Source organism: Phacochoerus africanus, chromosome 3 (genome assembly GCF_016906955.1).
Source record: "Phacochoerus africanus isolate WHEZ1 chromosome 3, ROS_Pafr_v1, whole genome shotgun sequence".
Taxonomy (NCBI): Eukaryota; Metazoa; Chordata; class Mammalia; order Artiodactyla; family Suidae; genus Phacochoerus; species Phacochoerus africanus.
In genome coordinates this window covers 74,002,513-74,023,193 of record NC_062546.1, presented here as the reverse complement: position 1 = coordinate 74,023,193, position 20,681 = coordinate 74,002,513, and the positions used below count along the sequence as shown (strand labels likewise).

General features: G+C 35.0%; 1 protein-coding gene across 1 annotated transcript in view; it reads right to left on the bottom strand.

Annotated features, from left to right (window-relative positions):
• Positions 1–10,732, bottom strand: part of LRP1B (LDL receptor related protein 1B) — a 1,901,444-nt gene extending 1,890,712 nt beyond the window's left edge. Inside the window, exon 1 of the mRNA XM_047772014.1 lies at positions 9,690–10,732. Coding sequence (XP_047627970.1) covers positions 9,690–9,870 — 181 coding nt within the window. The 5' untranslated portion in view covers positions 9,871–10,732. The remainder of the gene's footprint in view (positions 1–9,689) is intronic.
• Between the last annotated feature and the right edge of the window lie 9,949 nt (positions 10,733–20,681).

Below are 20,681 nucleotides of genomic sequence, written 5' to 3'. Positions count from 1 at the left end.
ATAAAAAGGCAAACAATATTGCAGGTTTCACATGTGACCATTGCACGCCTTATATCATGAAACTTCATACAACTTATATCATGAAACTTCATACAAATCAATGATATGATGCAAAACAAGATGTGTTCATTTTAAAATAACCTAGAATGTTCATGTTTACCTCCAAAGATTATAATCTGAGGCTTTATTTCATGCCTTATCCCTCCAATATATTCAGTGGTGCTGCTTTCATTGATACAGAAAATCTTCTTAAAGACGTGAGTCACTCCTCTACCTCATCTTCATCTACAATGTTGCCCTCTTGTTTAGCCACCAACATCTCTCTCATGGACAATTACAATCACCCTTTAATTATATTCACTGTGTTTATTACCCTTTCCCATTCAGTAGCAAACATGATCTCGTAAATAATCAAGTCGTGTCATGTCACCTTTGATTAAATATCAATTGCAGCCTATTATAATGAGAACAAAACCCAGACACCTCACTCTGATCTGCATGGACCTATCTGACCTACTCATAAACACCCCTTTCTCCACTCCCCCTCTCTTCCAAACACATAAAGCACACTTCAGACACACAGACATTTTTCCTTTCTCTAAAATGCCAAAATCATTACTTCCTCTCAAGGGTTTGCATGGAAAGTTCCTCCCTCAGAACCACTCATAGCTTGTTCCCTCACATCACTTTTATCTCAGCAAATATGCCATCCTTTACAAAAAGGCCTTTGAGTACACCTACTGATTCCCAGAGCACTTATCTTGATTGTTTTATGTTATTTTTCTTTCTTCTTTAGCACAAAATATCATGTATTTATTTATGTGTCTGTTTGCTTATTGTCTGTCTTCTCCTGCACTGAAATGTGCACTGAAATGTACCCTAAAATGTAGGATCTGAGAGACCACAGACAAGTAACATTGTCTCACTTGCTCATTTGCATCTTTCCTAATACTTAGAACAAGGCCTAGCACACCTTTATTCAAATTTGTTGAATGAGTGGATAAATAAATGAATGACCACCAACCACTTGGGCTGCTTCAGGGATCATATGATTTCAGGAGGAAAGAAAGTGAGAAAAAAATTAAAGTGTTCAGAAAATGTAAGGGATTTATGTTGCTATTAGTAATTTACATTGAGTTAATGGTATAATTAATGAAAAAAATGGTATTTGTGTGATACATACAAATGTGTGATATGTTCTCAGGTACATTGTCTTCCTTGTACTTGTGGAAGGTGTAAGAGACATAGCTAGGTCTCTCTTTTCAGAGGTCCTTGGAGAAGTTTTTCCTAAACCATACAGTGGTGTTTTCACAGGTACTCAGATTAAAACATATTAAGATAAAAACCCTTATGTCCTTCATAACCTTGTGATCTCCCAGCAATCAGAGCAGCAAGAGAATGGAATAATGCTCTAAAATTTTAGTTCTTATATACTATCTGTATTAATTCAAAATACTTGACAATATCATCAGCAAGTGAAAGTCAAAGTAAACATTCTAGCAAGAGAAATAACTATATCCAAAAATGGACAGTTCTAAATTCTACCCATTTTTAATGTTGGTCAGTGTTGGATAAAGTCACTATCTTTCCTCCAAGTTAGATTTATATGTCACTAGTTTAACAGGCCATCCACATTGTGCTGGTGAACTGCTATCCTTTTTGTTAGAATGGTGGCAATACTAGGACTCAGCAAAAGCACCTGAATTCTGAGTTGGTAATTCTATCTATAAATCTCAGTTATATTTTAATGAGAATCTCATAAATACAGACACCCAGTAGGTGTGATCTATAAACTTTCACCTGATGAGGCAAAAAATCTCACCCATAAACTGGCATTGCTATCACTGTACTTTCAGAGCTTAATTATGAAAAATGCCTTAAAAATTAAGAGTTGGGAGTTCCTGCCGTGGCTCAGTGGTTAATGAATCCGACTAGGAACCATGAGGTTGCGGTTCGATCCCTGACCTTGATCAGTGGGTTAAGGATCCAGCGTTGCCTGAGCTGTGGTGTAGGCCGGCGGCTCAGATCCCGCATTGCTGTGGCTGTGGTGTAGGCTGGCAGCTACAGCTCGGATTAGACCCCTAGCTTGGGAACCTCCATATGCCACAGGAGCGGCCCCAGAAAAGGCAAAAAGACAAAAAAAAAATTAAGAGTTGAATAAAGTAGAATATTTTAATAAAGCATGTTCACATCAAAAAATATACTATTAAAAGTTTTAGAAAATGCACATGTCTTAGATAATCTAAAAAACAAATCTTTTCTAAATCTTGAGAATTTATATTTTAGCAAAAGTTCGAGGTTCCTAAACTGCCTCAGTAACCTGATCTTTGTGGACTGAAGCTTTCAAAAAATTCTGTCAGTGGTCTCTTTCTTAGCATCTTTGACTTTCCTCTCCTTATACATCCTAATTTCTAAAGAAAATAGATCATTCTAAACACCATTCTGTTTTCAGCCTTATACCTACAGTTTTTTCTTTTTCATAAATATCTTAAAATACCCCAGGAACACTCAAAACAAGCAACCAGAACCAAGTTTTACTTCTCTTCTTCTCCCCCCCTCCCCTTTTTTAGTTCTCGTCTCTCATTTTAAGAAGGGCTAAAATGAACAAATTGTCATTAAAGAAAATCTCAGTGGTACAAAAATTCTTAAGGAATTATATATTCGTATTTCTAAAGTTAAGCTGTCTTGGAAGTCTTGAAGGATGTAAATGCGACATGGAAAAGTTAGGAAGGAATGTCCTATTGATTGTAAGAATAAAACAAGAGACGGTCTGTGGTACCTTGATCTCACCTAAAGAAGAAACGTATTCTTTCGACTAAAATGAGGTCGTGCTTCAACAATACCTGTCTTTGGTCTGAAGGCTTAGCCAGCCAGGACAATGAGGTGCATGCAACTCAGGAAGAGATGTCTGACTGTTAATAAGAATGCATTGTGAGATAAAAATGTAACGCCAGTATCTTAGCAAGGCAACACACTCTATCTTCTTCAAGAAGTTTTTTTTTTCTTTTTTCTCTTAAAAAGTTAGAAGGAATCACATATGAAAAGGTAACTTTCTCAACAAGTCTTATATAAAGGACATAGTCATAATAGTCTCGTGTAGATGGAAACCTTCCTATATATATGTGATTATGTTCAAGCTTATTTCTGAGAAAAATAAGATTAAACAGATGGCACCACAGTAAGAATATATCCATTGAAATTACTTTTCACTGTTTCCGAGGAAAAGATACGTTTGATAAGTGTTATATATTTACAACTACTTTGGAATATTTGAGAAATCCCAAATGTAGATAATACGTCATTACTCAACAAGTATCACTGGCAGAGTTACTGAGCAATATTAAGTAACACCATCTTTACCAACTCAAGCATTAGCCTTTTGCTTTGATGATACTTAGAAGAATATGACCTAGTGAGAAATCAGCAACAAATGAGTGGGCCCATTTATTTAATCAAGCCATTGCATTTTTTAACCATAATTGGACATCTAATTGCAGTGTAAAACCAAGTTGATGTGACTGCATAAGAAAGGTATTATAGTCATATTTAAAAGCACACTAAATGCTGTTGTCCATTTTATCACTGCAATGACTTATACTGTGTACTCTGTATTAAGAGAGTCTTGATTTTGACTTTGAAATACATTTTAATTTTTAAAAATATTTTACAAAAAATGAGAAAAATAATTCAGCTGATAAGGTCAATAAAGAAAAATAATAAATTGCAACTCACTTTCGATAAAGTAACATTGTCTGAACAAGAATAAATTCAGAGCATGTATTTATTTATATTCTAATGGTGTTTTAAATTCTAAAGCTATCCTATGATAAAAATATATAAGTATTACCAAACACATTTCATTTGCCCGTTATGATAGGCACAATGGCAAAGGTTCATTCAATTTACAGAGTGTAGATAGGTGGTATGACACATCAGCCTTTCAGGGAACTATGTTGTTTTTTCCATAAAATTCAATGTTAGGCTTTTTATACAAGATCAGTTTTTATTACTGTTTTACCAGATCTGAATGGCTATTATTTAATAGTTTGATTCCTATTTAGTTCCTAGTCAGTTTCATCAATTAGTTTAGTCAGGAAGCTCAGTCAAAATAATTGGGTTTGTATAGAGATAGCCTAAATCAATAGGATGAAAGAGGGAAAGAAATTATATTTCGGTATCACTGAATTCAGAACAGAGCAATAAATAATACATACTTTCTAACTTGGCCTTGTAGTTATGCCAGGGGGGGAAAGGGAGGCCACCAAATCATTTATGAGGAGAAAATATAGATCTAAAATGTGAAGGTAGCTTATAGTAGAAAAACTTCTAATAGAAAAAAGCATATCAATTTTGAAGGTCTAAGCTTACTTGTTCTGTGTTGCAAAATATTCTGAAGCCTTCATTCCCTTTTCTACAGTATAGAGGGTTCAGATGTTGTTGGAGAGATTAACATTTTGTTCAAATGAGACAGCACAGAATAGTGAGAACAGTGACTAAATATTATTGCAAGCACAACACTCTTCAAAAGCAAATGAGCTTAAATATACTCATTGGCACAGATGTGAATTAGTATGAAAAGTAACTTTAAGAATATTTAGAGATATTTTCAAGTTTTTGTATTTAAAGTTTAAATACAACTTTTTTTCTCCAATATCTCCTTCCAAAATAAAACATCTTCAGAATGCCCCCCCACAAGGCCTATAAGCTATTATATTTGTTATTGCCATGCTGCAATTTTATTCTTATGCTTCTTAGTCAATGGGTTATTTTACAGTAAAATTTGGAGCATGACACACCATATAAAGAGGTAAAGCAAATCCACAGAAGAAAGAGGATAAAAGCATCACTCTACGCTTCCATTTGGTTAGTTAGGATTATTTTGCCCTCCCTTCCCCACTCTCCTCACGCCCCCTAAAAAATTATTTGCACTCTATGCATCAAGATAGTTTTTGGTCATTATTTTTAGATTAATTATCAAGATACAGATTTCTTCAGAGAATATAAGGAAAGTTTTTTGAAGTAACTAGAGTAAATATGACTATTTCCTAATAGAAAGTTGGTCCAGTATATATTCTGGCTAACTCATTATAAAAGTAGTCAACCTTTGCTTTACTTTTCTTTAGCATTTCAGCTACTAAAAACATTGTTTTAAATTACAAACATTGGGTGCATCATAATTAGAGACACTTAAGAGACAAATACATTTTGACATTTATTTCCTCCACTGTCAGATTCTATTATGTGTTAAAAGGAAATCCATTCATTACAATACTGCATGTTAGGAGTTGAAAAATAACTCAAAGCTTTTTCACTTCATAATTTTGTTTTTCAAGGAGCAATAAAAACAAACTATACATACATTGTCTGGAATTTTTTAAAATAAAAGTTTCATTAAAATATCCATCTTCAATTTTCAGGCTAGAATGGGGTTCTTATAGATTTCTACGCATCGAGGCAGCCATTTTTAAAGACGACATCTTTAAAGAAGATATATCTATGTAATAGGTGGGTTCCACTTACTGCTAAATTAGTTTAACTAATGACATCATGTTGGGACAATCATGTTTTACTTTTAGTATTAATTCTACTTTCTTTGACTATATCCATGTAGAATGAAGACAGGTGTTTTCTTTGTACAAGAATTGTTTTGACAGACAGATTCAAAAGATAGAGAACTATATCAATACATCTGCTTGGTACTTTTTAACTGCACAGAATCCCTACAAGTAGGAGGGAACTGAAGACCAGGGAAGGTACATTTCATATAAGAAGTAAAAAATTAAAAGCATGATCATGAAAAAAAAAAAAAAAACAAAAAACAAAAAACAAAAAAACACCGGATCCTTGTTAAATAGAGAATGGAGGGAAGATATAGGGATCCTTCATCATTGCAATCCTTATAAAAGACCAAGTCATATTCAGTCCAGATAACTGTAAATGGAGCCTAGCTTTATGATACACTCTAGGCTCTGAAACTACATTGACAAAGCAAGTAGCAAGAAACTAAAGTCCTGTATCCAATACACTTGCAAACTAAAAATCTCTGCATGACTACCATGAATGATAAGTAGTATTTACAAAGTATCATCTTATCCTTAAGAATATATTAATTATAGCACTCATCCACTACCCTTTCTAGGAAGATTTCTTTCACATTTAGTTTTAATAAACCACTTCCATTTAACAATTCTAGCATAGTTACCATTTATGTTTTCTGCAATATTCCCATGTACTCTCTACTCTTCAGATTTAATTATACCCACCCTCACACTGATGGAAGTTTCTTAATTTGTATACAGTAAACATTTTCATAAGATATTTCTTATGATATCAGGGGAAAGATGTATTTTTACAAATTAGTTTTTTCACTAAAGATACTTTAATCTTTTCTTTCAGCAACACTAATTTGGTTTCAGCCTCTTCCTAAAAGTATCATTTGGCATTCTCTCCACTCTCTTTACCTCCCTTATTCTATTTTCTGGAATTCATATTCTTTCTTCCTGTTTCAACACACCAAATTTTTTCTTTATTTTTTTCCATTGTCTCCTTTCATTCTTATCATTTTCAATTTGAGCTTGAGAAAAAAAAAGCAAAAATAAAGAGAGAGAGAAAAACTCAAAGAATATAGAAGCCTCTTCAAAATAAAACTTTTAATGATATTTGTGGACTATAAAGAGAGAGACATGCTTTTAGTTCATTCTTTAGTAGAGGAAGATTAAAATTTTGACATACACGTGATCGCCAATTTTAGATGATTTTACAGACATATATTTAAATGATTGTAACAGTGTGAACTTAAATTATTTGGAAATATGTTTCCACATTTTATCAGACTTAAGAATGTAAAGGAAACTAAGCTTTAGTTTTCTCAATCCCTTTCTTTTCAGAAAATTTGAAAATTTTTAAATATACTTCCTTTTAAGTCTTAATCCTTATCAAGCAATCCTTTGATGTTATATGACATTGTTACATGACACATTGGTTGATTCTAAGTGAACATGATTTATCTTCCATGGTTTTCTGAAGAGTTACAAAGATGTCTCCTTTTTTCAGATATGATCAAGTCTAATAAGAACTGACATGTACATTAGCTTAATTCTGTATCAAAATCAATGCAAATTCAGAAAATAAAAATATTTAATATGGAATTAAAGGACATGTGGATGTGCATAGATTGAACACAAGCATACGAGTAAGTTCAAGTATTTTTCTGTTAAAAATATGAGTTTATACTCAAAAGGAAGAGAAACATAGGTAGAGGGTGATATAACCTTTTCTATCTAGTTTAAGAAGCTACCCGTTACCCAAAACTTATTTGGAGAATGTGAAAGCATTTTCTCATTTTCTGACATGAAGCTAGGTCTTGCACTACAAAACACACCTGTGTAATTCACATGCCTCTTCTATTCTTCAAGGACAATTGACACAACCCAGTGCAGAAAGCTACATCTCATTAACCTCCTTGAGTTTTTATTCCCACATCTTCTGTTTCAGCATTTCAGTAAGGGAAGTTTGTCATAATGCAGGAGCACTTTCTTTTTTAACTTTCAACAAGATTGCTCAATTTTTTCCAAATGGGATCCACCCTTTTCACTTTTGATAAGTAGCTATGGCATTTTTAGTTCTTTTATAACAGTTTTGAAAGTTGTGTTAAATACGCATAATAGTGGTAAAGTATTGGTCTATAACTATTTTTACTTGTGCTATCTAATATAGTACTTCTTATGCTGACATAGTGATACAATAGGACACTATTTTAGTTGTAGGAAAAAGTAATAATCCTTTTCCATGTACCATGTTTATATGTTAGATATCCCTCCCTACTGAAATCAAATTTACACCAAATTCTAATCCTTTTAATTATTTAATTTCCTATCTCAGAAGAAAGTTAGGGGCCCATATATTAGAAATTCTCTTCAGGTATTCATTCCAGTCATTGTAGCAATCGCCCTATTCCTCATAAACACATACAAAAGCACTGAGGACCTAGCTCTGGATAAGGTCAAATTTCTGGAGAATGGAGACTTGCTCAGAAAGAACCCAATAGCAGTAATCTGCAGTGCCATTCTATTTTGCTAGCACACTAGCACTAGGACTGAAAAGCTTCATTCTGTTCATTTGCTCTGGTCCAAACTTCAAACATTCTTCCTAAGAAAGGTTGAGAGCTGATTGTTCCAGATCAAGGGCATCATTATTTCAAGTTAGAGCTATGTGCTTCCATTTTTATCAGTTTAGTTTTCAACTATTCCACACCAACTTCAAGGAAGTTAAGGCAAGTTCAGAAGCCAAATGGTTAGGTGGCAATGATATGTTTAAAAGATTATCACTCAGTAAATGTCAGACTTTCTAAAGGAACTCATATTAGTCTCACTACTGGTAAAGGAAATGACATGTGTGGGTATGTTATAAAAGCTATAATCTGGTTGCCCACAGCAGGTTGGATAGAAACACTACAATTCATTTCCCTGTTCTTTCCTATAATGAAGCAATAATTTTTAGTCAATTCGTAATTCGCTTGACATAAACACAGCCACTAAATCTCTCAATGTAACATTTTGCCTATTTAGTTGGCATTGAAATCTGGGTACCTTTGAGATCTGGGTACCTTTTCTGCCTTTCTTACTTCTCTCTTTTTCTAATGAGCCCCCCCCCCAAAAAAAAACCCAAAATATATCATCAATATGAACACATGATTTTTAAAAAGGACTAGAACTATGATAGCCACGATTTTATTATAAGCAGTTAACCATTCCAATGACATTGGCCCAAACATTCATCTACTGTGTTTTGTTTTGTTTTGTTTTTCAGCAGTCCAGCTGTTGTCAGAGATTATCAAACTTGCACAGGGATCCTTAGGTGTTTACAAGATCCAAGTTTATCATAATGCCCACCTCCTCTCTCCTCTCTGCTCTGCTCCCCAAACCCACTCAGGTTTAAACTTCTACCATTCATCAGCTATTTGTAGAAACAGCAAGGGCAAAGCGCCAATAGTGGGTTAGCGACTCCAGGCACTATGAGCTATGTCACAGACCTTTGGAATATATATATTAAAAAAAAAAAAAGTCAAGTTCAAGCGGATGCTTCCACCCAGAAGCGCCCGGAAAGCCTTAGCCTTTCAGCTGATGTCCTGAATCTCGCTGGAGTCTGTCCCAGAAAGGAGCTACAGAAATAAAAGAGGGCTGGAGTCGGGGCTTTCCCTTCTTTACAGACCCTGGGTGTAGCAGGTAAGGAAGTTAACCCAGGAGATAAGTTGAGGGAAGCACACACGTCAGGCAGAAAATTCAGAGCCCGCAAAAGCTCAAAGCCAAAAGAGTCAGCGCGGAGGGGAGTCTTAGGAAAGAGAATTCTAAAACCCAACATCTGCAGCATTTGGGATGCGCAGGCAGAAGCGCGCAGTCAAGTCCAAACGCTCCCGGAGGGGGGACAAAATCAGGACCGGTAGAGAGCCAACGGAAAAGGCTGTTGGGGAAGCAGAGGACTCGAGTACCTGGTTCAGAAACCCACTACCGCCCCCCCACCCCCCCCACCCCCCGCCAACCCCCAACACGAGGCCAGCGCACAGGGGCCCGCGGTCCCGGGAGCGGTGCAGCAAGGACTTAAGTTTCACACTCACTTATCCACAAGCATCGCCCAGCTGGAAAGCCGAGGAAGACAGGAGACAAGGAAGGGGTTGGGGGTGTTCTCCTTACCTCGGTCGGCTCCCGCGGTCAGCACCTTGGTGACAGGCAATAATCCCGAGAGAGTGAGTAAGGCGAGGAGAAACTCGGACATCGTGGTCACCCCGGGAGGAAGCCTGCGCCGGAGACTGCTCGGCTGCACCCTCGGCCCGGCGGCGGCGGCGGCTCCGAGCCCGGAACCGACCAGCGTCATTTACAAATGTCACTGGAAATTCTTCAGCTCAATGAGCCCAGCCAGTTCGCCTTCTCCTGCCTGGAGCAGGATGTGGAAGGTGTACGGATGCGCGCGTGTGGGAGAGAGAGTGCGTGTGAGAGCGAGCGAGCCGCTCGTGTGTCTTGACTTTTCAATGCAGGGTACGTCTGATCTTACATCACGCAAAGAGGGGCAGTGAGAGATGCCAGCTGAGGGGAATTCACTGATTAATCACCGAATCCTCCCCACACCCCTCTGTCGTCCACATAAATCACATCTATTACTTAGTAAGAGGCATTTAACACAACAACAACAACAACAACAAAAAATACCACTGCAAACTGAGAGCACCACAAATCACAATTATTTCAGTCTCCTTGAAGGGAAAGTAACTCCAAGCTGGTTCTTGAGGGATTTAGGTCTTTAGAGAAGGGGGGAGACTTTTGAATTGGGTTGAGGCAGTCAGGCGCCTAGGAAGCTCCACATTTAGCAGCCGTTCTGGAGTTATCAGTCACAGCGCTGAGATAGATGCTTTTCTAAGCAAAGCAGCTTTGATTCCTTTGCTCCCTGGAAGCCTCCTTGGCTGGAAGGGAAGGACTAGCCAAGTAACTGGACTTCTCTTAGGGAAATGGTTCCCTCCTCTCGCCACACAAATGCAATACTTTCTAAATTGCACTTTTAACTTTCATGCTGAGTAACACCTGGTGACAAAGGTGCAAAATTTAGTGACTCAGCAGAAACAAATAACGCCAAAAGTCATCAGTCATTGCATAAGAAGGGAAGGTGGATGGAAAGAGTTCTCTAAGTGGGGACCTTTAAAGCAAAAAATTGGCAGTTTGTTTTACAGTGAATTTCTCTCCTTAAAAGGACACCTTGAACCATTTTGAGCATGTTGTGAGAATTTTTAATTGTTTAATTTCTTTTCTTTCTGACATAGTACAGTGGTACTTTAAGAACTTTCCCAAACCACCAGAGGCATTAAAAGGAATCAGTGGAATTAAAAAATAATAATAACACTTAAGTTTTTAAATATATTCATGCGGATACCTAAAATTTTAGTCACTCAAATGTGTCAAGGACTCAAAACTCAGAAATCTTAATAGTTGAAGATCTACTTTTTCCCTTTATGACATCAGTAATTCTTGCCTAACAATGAAGTTTGAAAAACGTTTTCTACTTAATGTTTTAAAATCTGAGATGCGTGTAAAGGAAAACTATAAGGAAAGCAAAAAACTAGCAACAGGATGACTGAGAAGGGAAGGAAAGATGATTTAAATATTTTTTTCAGTTTACCAGTTGAAATTTATTTTAGATGAATGCCAGTTCTATGAGCTAGCTGCTCACAAGAGTAAAATTATCCAGAAACATCTTCAGATGCTCCTTAGAAACCATTAAAATTAGACTGAATCAAAGAATATAGGTGACTCTAAAGGACATTGCCACAAACCTGTTAATTCACCTTTCATACTTAGTCTGTGATTATAAAATATGTTCTTTATGCCAACTTTGCCATATTTTATACACTAAAGCTTATTTTACCTTGTAAATTGAATCATTTAGTGTCTAAAAGGTGACTCCTTCCATATTCGAAAGTTTGTGTTTTTTTTTCCTTTAAAGGTGTTACACATAGAATTTCACCTAGTCATTTTTATTGTTTCATATAGGAAAAAGAGAGTTTTCCTATTTAACTTCATACAAAAATTCACAAACTTTGGAATAAACATCAGAGTTCAAAGAAAATGTGGAGAGAGGGAGAAGTGCAAATTTTGAATGATGCTCAAAGTAATAAACATTTTTTTCTCAAGGGTCCAAAGACCTCTGCATTCTCTGAAATGCTTATTCTTTCACTGGAACAAAGTAGGTGTCTTTCTGACATAAACCATTCAGTCAACTAGGAGGTCAGCTAGGAAATCCATATCCACTTAAGACTTGGCTATAAAATGAGGAGAGTTCACAAACCATCATAAGGACATTAAGATTCTCCCTCTTCTATACTAGTACTACCAGTTACCCCCTATTTCAAAAATTGCAATGGTAAGCAAGGTAGCCAGGAACAATACAACCAACCAAAGACTTACCATGTACCCAAGTGGTATGGTTGAAAATCAGTGACTCATTCACTTCTGCAGTATATACAGCAACCCTGGATTCCACTGACAGCTCTTTAAAGGGAAAAGTTATGAAAGATAACCGGAGAAGTAAATACCCAATAGATTTGTGTTCTAATGTGTATTCTCAATTTGCTACCTTTAAATATGTAGTGCCTCCTAATAATACATGCATTAAGTAGGCAGAATAAAACCCAGATTACCTCTTTTAGATAATCTGGTTGACTTTAACTGCCTTGAATAGAGGAAAATCATAGAAGGATTATCCACATATTACAACCAGAATAATAAATCAAAAAAAAAATTCCTCTTAGGTAATCAACAATCAGATCACCATGTGTAAATGATATGACTCAAAATGGTGGTATAAAATAGAGGTAGCAATTGTGAAAGTTTACAATGGCTAGCATATCAATGAAAGATAACATATTTAATATCACTGAATGGTTCTCAATTTTATCTTTAAAATAAAATTTGGTACTTATTTTAGGAATGCAAAAAGATTTTATTAACAAAGACCTAAATAGTATAAAGCACTACACAGCACTTTGGTGGATGAATGGATATTTAAGTATGTGTCAGTGATCAAGTGGACACAATATATACATTTAAATACATATAAAGAAGATTTTTAAGACAAAAAGGACATTGTTTCATACCACAAAGCTATATTAATATATGAGAGTTAATATTAATAAGTACATATTTGCTCCAAAACTGAAATAAAGCCAGCGTCAAAATGAAATTGAATAAAATTGTCCCATATACAAATCTCTTGGTATGATGGTTCTTCTTTCAGTTGCAAATTATATTGAAAATGACCAATTCATCAAAAGAGATATATTTTATGAGCATCAATGTAGTTGTTAAAGGTATAGGCCAAATTTGAGTTTTAAAAATAAATAATTTTCTTCTAGATTTTAATGATTATCCAGGCAAAATGAATTATAAATTAAAGGGAAAGCATAAGTATAATTTCCTATGACATACTTTTATTATCCATCATATATACTTTAGTGATAAGGAAATTAATAAAGTATATTATTAGCAAAGAGAGTACCTAGAGTTACTGTTCAAATTCTATTTGTTCCTATGGCCCACTATAATTTCTTCATTCTAATCAGAGTTATTAACACTGACAAGTTAAATAAATTAATTCATCAAACTATACAATGTTATGAAATCTCTCATTGAGATAAATTAAACAAAGTAAAACCAATCATTCTTACTTTCTGGTATAAAACAACACACGAATATTAATTATCAGTCAGTGGTAATCTTATACTTTTCAATTAGAGCCACGCTTTGGTGTACATGTGATCAAATATCAGATTTCACGTCTGCTGACTTAGTTATTTTCTTTGTGCTATTGGGGGTTTTGCCATAAACAGTAACAATTCATGCACTACACACCTGAAAGCCGTATTAAAAGGAGAACGTGTCTCCTAACAAACCAAGAATGACAGTCTGTCTCTTGGAAGTGATGTGTATTAAGAAGAGTTGGCCTGATAGTCAGGTTGCTAGGGATTTCTGTAGCTATCATTCCAAGGGCTGCTAGGGCTCTTACCCTGCCTTTCCACACAGAAAAGTTGCCAGGCAGCAAGCAGACACAGGATGAGAAGGAAAAGGAAGGGGGTGGTGGTGGGGAGATTGAGAATTGTTAAACATTATCAGTGGTTTAGAAAGAAACAGTGTTAGACTGGACAAAGCTGCTAAAAAGGAAAAAAATAAAACCTTAGATTAATTTTATTTCACCAATTGCAGCATTTCAATGTATGTTTGTAGCTGCTTTCCTTCAAAAGTGAGCTCTTGGTTAGCATGTAGTTTGAACTAGGACATGGGGATTTAGCTGAGATAAATATGAGTTTGATGCAACTTTAATTCCCACCATTTGTGAACTACTAGGAGGTATGTACACCTGCAAAGAAAATGAAGGCTGATTTAATTATCTAAATAAATCTGGAAAGTAAAACTATTTCCAGGCAAATTAAGTTTTTCTCTTTATAAATGTCTCAACTTCTCTCCATTGTTGTGAAATTTAAATGCTTCAAGATATATATACTACAGTGAAAAGCACAAATGATAGCCTATTATAACTTTCAAAGGATAAATAATAAAAGGCCAAAAGCAATTTTATTGTTCTACATCGTCTCTGACTCTTGTTTGATAAAGTTTTGACAGTAGGAAGGAAAAGAGTCTTTACTGATTTAGACAACCTCTGACACCATAGGTAGATAGGTACAACTGACACCATAATAATAATATAGACTCAAAAGATAAATTCTATTTTGCTCTGTCCTTTTGGTCATCATCTTTTTCTCCTTAATTTTAGTTATAAACACTTAGGTTGTTGGAACTGGAAGGAACATGCAAATCATCTCTTCCAATTTACTACATTTTTCACATAAAAAAAAACTTAAAGGAAAGGTGACTACTATGATACCACATATTTTATTAATGTCAGAAATAGCCCTTGAATAAAGTGTGATGATACTTTCCTATATCATATAGGGAGCATCACTGATAATTCTTTCAGATTTTTTTTTACTAGCTCTGAGGAATGATAGCCCAGGAGGTCCGAATTCATTAGCTCACTTAATAGTTATAACTATGTAACAGCCACTGCATTCAGCAAGGTGCAAGAATAGCTATGAAGAAAATATACATGGTTCTTGCACTAGTAGAGTTATAATTTAAATCAGATGTCTTTTCTTTGCTAATGGGCTCCAGATGACTGTTCCCATGCTCCTTGTACTGGTCCTGCTAGAATAGTTCCTGCTTCAACTATATCCTACTCACAGGACAAATCTTCCTATGGACTAGCCCTTCTCCAGCTGGTGATTGCTCTAATCTTTAGATCTGAACATCCCCACTATAATAGCTTATCAAAGAGGTGGTGAGAGGCCTGCATCTCTGCTAGATTCCTTATTACCCACAAGCCTACCTGAAGTCAATTCCCTCTATAACTGGTAATCTCCTCCTCCCTCTGAGAGCCAAGGCTGCCAGCCTGTCCCACCCATTCTATCTGCTACACACGATGGGGTGCCACTCCAGGACCTTCTTCAGACATGTAAGATTCTTCATCCATTAAACCGTTCATATCTCTGTCACTGATGAACTCTTTCTTCAGTCTTGAAGCTAGGCAAGTATAGACCTTGTAGGCCTGCAAGGTGCAGCCCAAGAGCTGTCTTTCTAGGATCTTGTAGGATGCTCTTATGAACCATAGGTATGACACAAAAAAGTCCACTGCTGAGACCACCCAATAAAAACAGAGCTGCATCTTTCTTGGAAAATATATTTACAGATAAACCTTTATAGAGAAATATGAGCCTTTTATTAGAATTAGACTCTGAATAAGAAATCACAAAATATGTATTCAAATATCTTGAGCATTGGTACCAACATTTATTCAATCATTACCATAGTCTTCCTCTTTAATCTGGAACTTGGGAAAAAATTCAGAAATGTTTAGAATTCAGAACATCCAGAAATGTTGTCAGTGTAACATACAGATCAACCAGTCTGTGGATTCTGCTGTGTTGTGAATTCACACAGAATCAGAAGACAAAAAGAGAATTTGAAGAGTTCCTGTTGTGGCGCAGTGGAAAACAATCCAACTAGAAACCACGAGGTAGTGGGTTCAATCTCTGGCATTGCTCAGTGAGTTAAGGATCTGGTGTTGCTGTGAGCTGTGGTGTAGGTCGCAGATGTGGCTCAGATCTGGCGTTGCTGTGGCTGTGGCATAGGCTGGCAGCTGTAGCTCTGATTTGATCCCTAGCATGGGAACCTCAATATGCTATGGAGTGTCCCCCCCCCCCCAAAAAAAAGGCAAAAAATTAAAAGAGAGAGAGAGAACTTGGAAAAGTCTGGTTCAACATCTATTCATTTATTTATTTTATTATAGCTATTGTTTAGGAGCACTTTCAAGTGTTTTATTCACTGTATATTTAGGAATTTCCTACTTTAAATCCAAATGATTTTTTTCCTGTTTAATTTTTATATAGTCTTCAACATCTCATAACCCCTCACCCCATAGATATTTTATGATAGGTACCTAGAGACTATTTATCTTATTGCTGAATAATGGCTTTTCACTTCTTTCCTTAACTTGTTTAATCTTTCCTACCTATGCTGTCCCCTGCTCCTTCTGCCATGAAATGCATGCCTGTATCTGAAGCAAATAGGATGAAACGATGGCAAAGATAGAAGTTAGATAGATACAGTTAACTGAGATATAGCCAATTGAGAGAGAGACAGAGACAGAGAGAGAGAGAGAGAGAGAGAGAGGGAGGGAGAGAGATGAGAAGATAGGATACCAGAATTATATTAAACGCACTTTATACACTTTTATAAAATGAGTTACTGTTAAAATGTAAGCAGTACTTTGGCGCTACAGTATCTTTGGCCAAGTCTAGTTTTTTTTTTTTTTTTTGGTTTGCTTTTCACTCTAGGAAGGGAGATTATTTTATTTGTCTTGTTGGGTTTTATAGGAAGAGTAATTATCTGCTTTTTTTTTTCCTATTCCTAATTAAAAAAAAAAAAAGGTAAAGAGAAGCAAAAAATAGAAGAAGGAAAAAGAGAAAAACAAACTTTTCTTTAAAATGTGCCTTACTTTATTCCCACTGGGAACGGCTCTTCAGAGGCTGTCAACAGCTCTATTTGGGCACAGTGACTGTCACAGAGTAAGTAGTAAATAGGTGTGTGGTAAGTGGAATACATTTAGTGTTGAGTTTTTACATTTTTTTAAAGTCTGCTTTAAAGTTACAGAACTAACTTCTTCTAAACATTAAGTAGAAAAATTCATTTCTCTCACATAGGAAATGTCTCTTGCCCTCTAAAAGTGTTTTTCTGTTATGAAAATTATACTTTTTAATCACAATAAAAACTCAAATGCAAAAAGAAGCTGTCTAGTCCAGAACAGAATGCCCTAATTTTGTGTCAAGCTTCTCTCTCTGGGAAGAAAAATAGTGACATTTGGACCTAGATATATTTATCAAGATTTGTGAAAATGTGTGATTTTATGCATGAATACTGGCAAAGTTAAATTATAGCTGAAAGACCATTAAATGCTTTTATGACTTTCCATTGCTACATTCTGCATTGTAAATAGGTTTTTACCAAGGGTATCATTCACAGCATTCTGCAAACCCTACTATATAACAACAACAAAAAAGAGTGTTAAGACAACGTTATTCACAAGCACACAACAGAAAAATTAGAAGAGAACAAATAGCTATGTTTAGACACTGGATGACCAAGACTGTTTTTGGTTATTCAGTCCTTCATTGTGATTAAAAGATTTATTTCTAAAAGAAGTATCAATTTGTACTTTTAGGTGAATATCAATCCTAATTTATTCTAGCTTATTATTTTTATTTTTTTATTCTGGTTTTATTGTTTTCTTGCCAAAAGATAGTGAGTGAAAAAAAAGTGAATGAAAATTAAAATAAATAGTTTTTAATACCCTTTACTGGGCTTTGCCTGAAAACTATGTTACAATGATCTGAGAAGAAAGATAATACACACACACACAAAAAACCACAGATTGATCTGTATATTTCAGAGAATATACACGATTAGTCCAAGGATTATTGATATTAGTCTTCACTTTTTATCTAAAACTAAAGAGTTTAATCAATTGGACATTTATACAAAGGTACATCTAACCACTATGGAAATATCTTAGAAAAAGTAGCATTCTCTGTTGTTCACATACAAGAAAATATATTAAATGACAGATCATTCCAGGTCTGAATTTTGTTTGCGATTTTCTAGATCCAACTATGCTCCATACTTTAGGTTGACTGTGAAAGAAAATTATAGCTTCAAGGATGATATGGAGGTAACTTAATGGGCTGGGTTTGTAGCTCTGAAACTGGTTCTCTCTGCTCCCAATTCCTCCATACACTTTAGATTTATGCAAGTCACATTTTCCAAATCAAAATTGAAACACATTGCCTAATATAATTACTGGGCAATAGAACATAATATTGCTACACAAGATTGTTCCAGAAAATCCTATCTTTGGCCACAATAAATGTATAATATCCAAGGAATCTTAATTATACATTATCTTCTCTGAAAGTTTCATGCTTTTATAGTACATTAAGAACCTGAGATTTCTTTCGAATTATTGTTAGGGATTGCTTACACATAACCCAATTTTATGACAGCAAATATTTAGGTAAGTTTAACAATATGGGAAGCAGTGTTAATATCTCGCTTCATAATATGAACAAGCTGTAGGACACACTCCTAACTGCATACCAGTATCACAAATTACCAACTTAAGTAGTACTAGAAGTGATTTCATTATTTGCAAATGTGATAGTGGTGAATAAGCTAATGAAGGAAGGTGCTTAGTGGACATACATGCCTGTTTTAAAATCAAAGCACATATTAAGCTCACTTGTGTGAAAATAACAGAAGTGAAAATGACGGGCTCTGAGTGAGTGCACTGGAAAGTGCTTCAGCGGAAAATTCTGTGGGGAATTAGTATTTAATGCACTGCATGGGATTCGCATCACTATTCTGAGGGCATCTAGAGGTTCATTTATAAGCTACAGTGATACTGACCATATTGAAATAGAAAACAAGTTTTAATTTACAGTTTTAAAATCTATATGAAATATCTCTCCCATTACTTTAAAAAAAACACATTTTTATCTCAATTAGGGGCCACTACAGGTTTTCATTTAGATTCTGGTTGAAATGAAGTCTTAGCTACCAGAACATAGTTTAGTTGAAGTAACATCTGGCACACAGACTGCTGGGAGTAGCTTTTCATCCACATACCCACCCCTACCCTTAATTAAATATCACCACCATTTGTTATGACTTCTCTGGGCAGTGGGAGGCTAGCTTCTCCTCAGAAATATTATTTCAAATGTAATTTAAATGTGGCTTCTCACATTCATTTGCTTTAAAACCCAGAGAGAATGAGGCTCATGACTCTGCTTTTTACTGTTTTAATACAACTAAGTGTCTCCATAAAAGAAATATAATTATCTCTAGCATTGAACTATAATGTAGGAGAAGCTTTGTTTGGAATTTTGAAAGTACAGACCAACTCAGCTATCTATACTATCATACCTTTATGCTTTTAGAATAAGGCTCAGAATGCCATTTAATCCCACTTTTAATATCCCTTTGTCTTTTATTGAGGAATATTAGAATCAAGTCAAAGAGTATTTTTGTTTATTTTACTTAGTTTTGTTCTTTATATAAAAGGTAATAGGAAAATGCGCTCAAGAGTTTACACCTTTCCATCTAAACAAAATCTAAGAAAAAGCAGTTTCTTCCGTTCATAGTACTTGAGTGCCCCCTATAGGATACTCTTTATATTTTTTTTTCCTGCAGCTAAATAAACATTTAAAATTTGTTACTGCATAGAATTTTAAAGTAAAAATAAAATGATAAAAATAGGTATCTTTGAAATAAGCAGTCCATGACATATTTTCCTTTTAATCATTTGGTTGTTTTAATCCTTCTAATCCTTTTAATCACTTAGTCGTTTTAATCCTTTTAAGCACTTAGTTGTTTCTCTGCTTTTGCTAAAAATTTCCCATTTTAAAGTTCTGATTTGCCTGCTCTTTGATTGCCTGTCTGCATTTTTCATATCAGTTACTTTATTTCAAAATATACATCTAAAATTTTGTGGTTTTCTGATATGTGTTTTGCTTGGTTTTTATAAAAAGCCTTTTTTATTTGTACTGTAACCTGGAGTAGAAAGGTGTGGACAGCAAGAAGGGACATATATTCTCATCACAGTTAACTATGTCTTATTCACTCTGCATTTACCTAGTTAAAAATATATATTCAATACATACCATGGCTGAGAATTTGTTATATTCACAGTGATTAAGGGATAAGACTGTAATTAGAACCTTTTAAAAATAGATTATTAAGTTTACATTCTATGTAATGTACTTGGATCCAAAAAATGTTATTAATGTTTTTGGTTTAGGGAAAAAAATACACACATACACACACAAACACAGTTTTTGGTTAAAACCTTTTTTGCTTTAGATTAGTTTATTTCTGAATGAGAAACAGATGCAGCAAGTTTTAAGGAAGCAATGATATAAGTAGGCAATGCGAAGGAGGCCTTCATTTCCTTTCTTGCCTCTCATCCTTCTGCTCTCATATATTTATTGCCTGTTTGTTATTTGAAAAGCATGTTGCTTGGGGCTGGGATAACTCCAGGGGAAAGTCATAGCCTCTTTTTTCTGTAGCTATATGTCTAATGAGAAAATGGGTATGAAGAGTCTATTAAAAAGTCATCCCACTAAGTGCTATAAGCAAAGATACACATAATGCACAGCAGAGACTTTGATCAACATACCTATCAGTCTCTGTGGAACAATAAAGATTTTACCAAAGAGGCGCTAATTCAAATGACTCCTGAATATTCTGCTAGGAATAAAAGGTGGGGGGGGAGAACAACAACTCTAGAGGAGGAAACAGCATGTGTTAAGGCACATATTTCTATATAATAAAGTGAGAGATAATTAACTAGAATCTAGAATAATCAGAAGTTGTTAGATAATGTAGTATTTGTAAGGTATATTAAAGAACTTGTATTTTAGTTTGAAGGCAATGAAAATATCTTATTTGAACATATCAAAAATAATCCAGGAAAATATAAATCCATCCAATATGTAATGGTATTACCTGAGAACCTATTTCATTCACATTTCTATA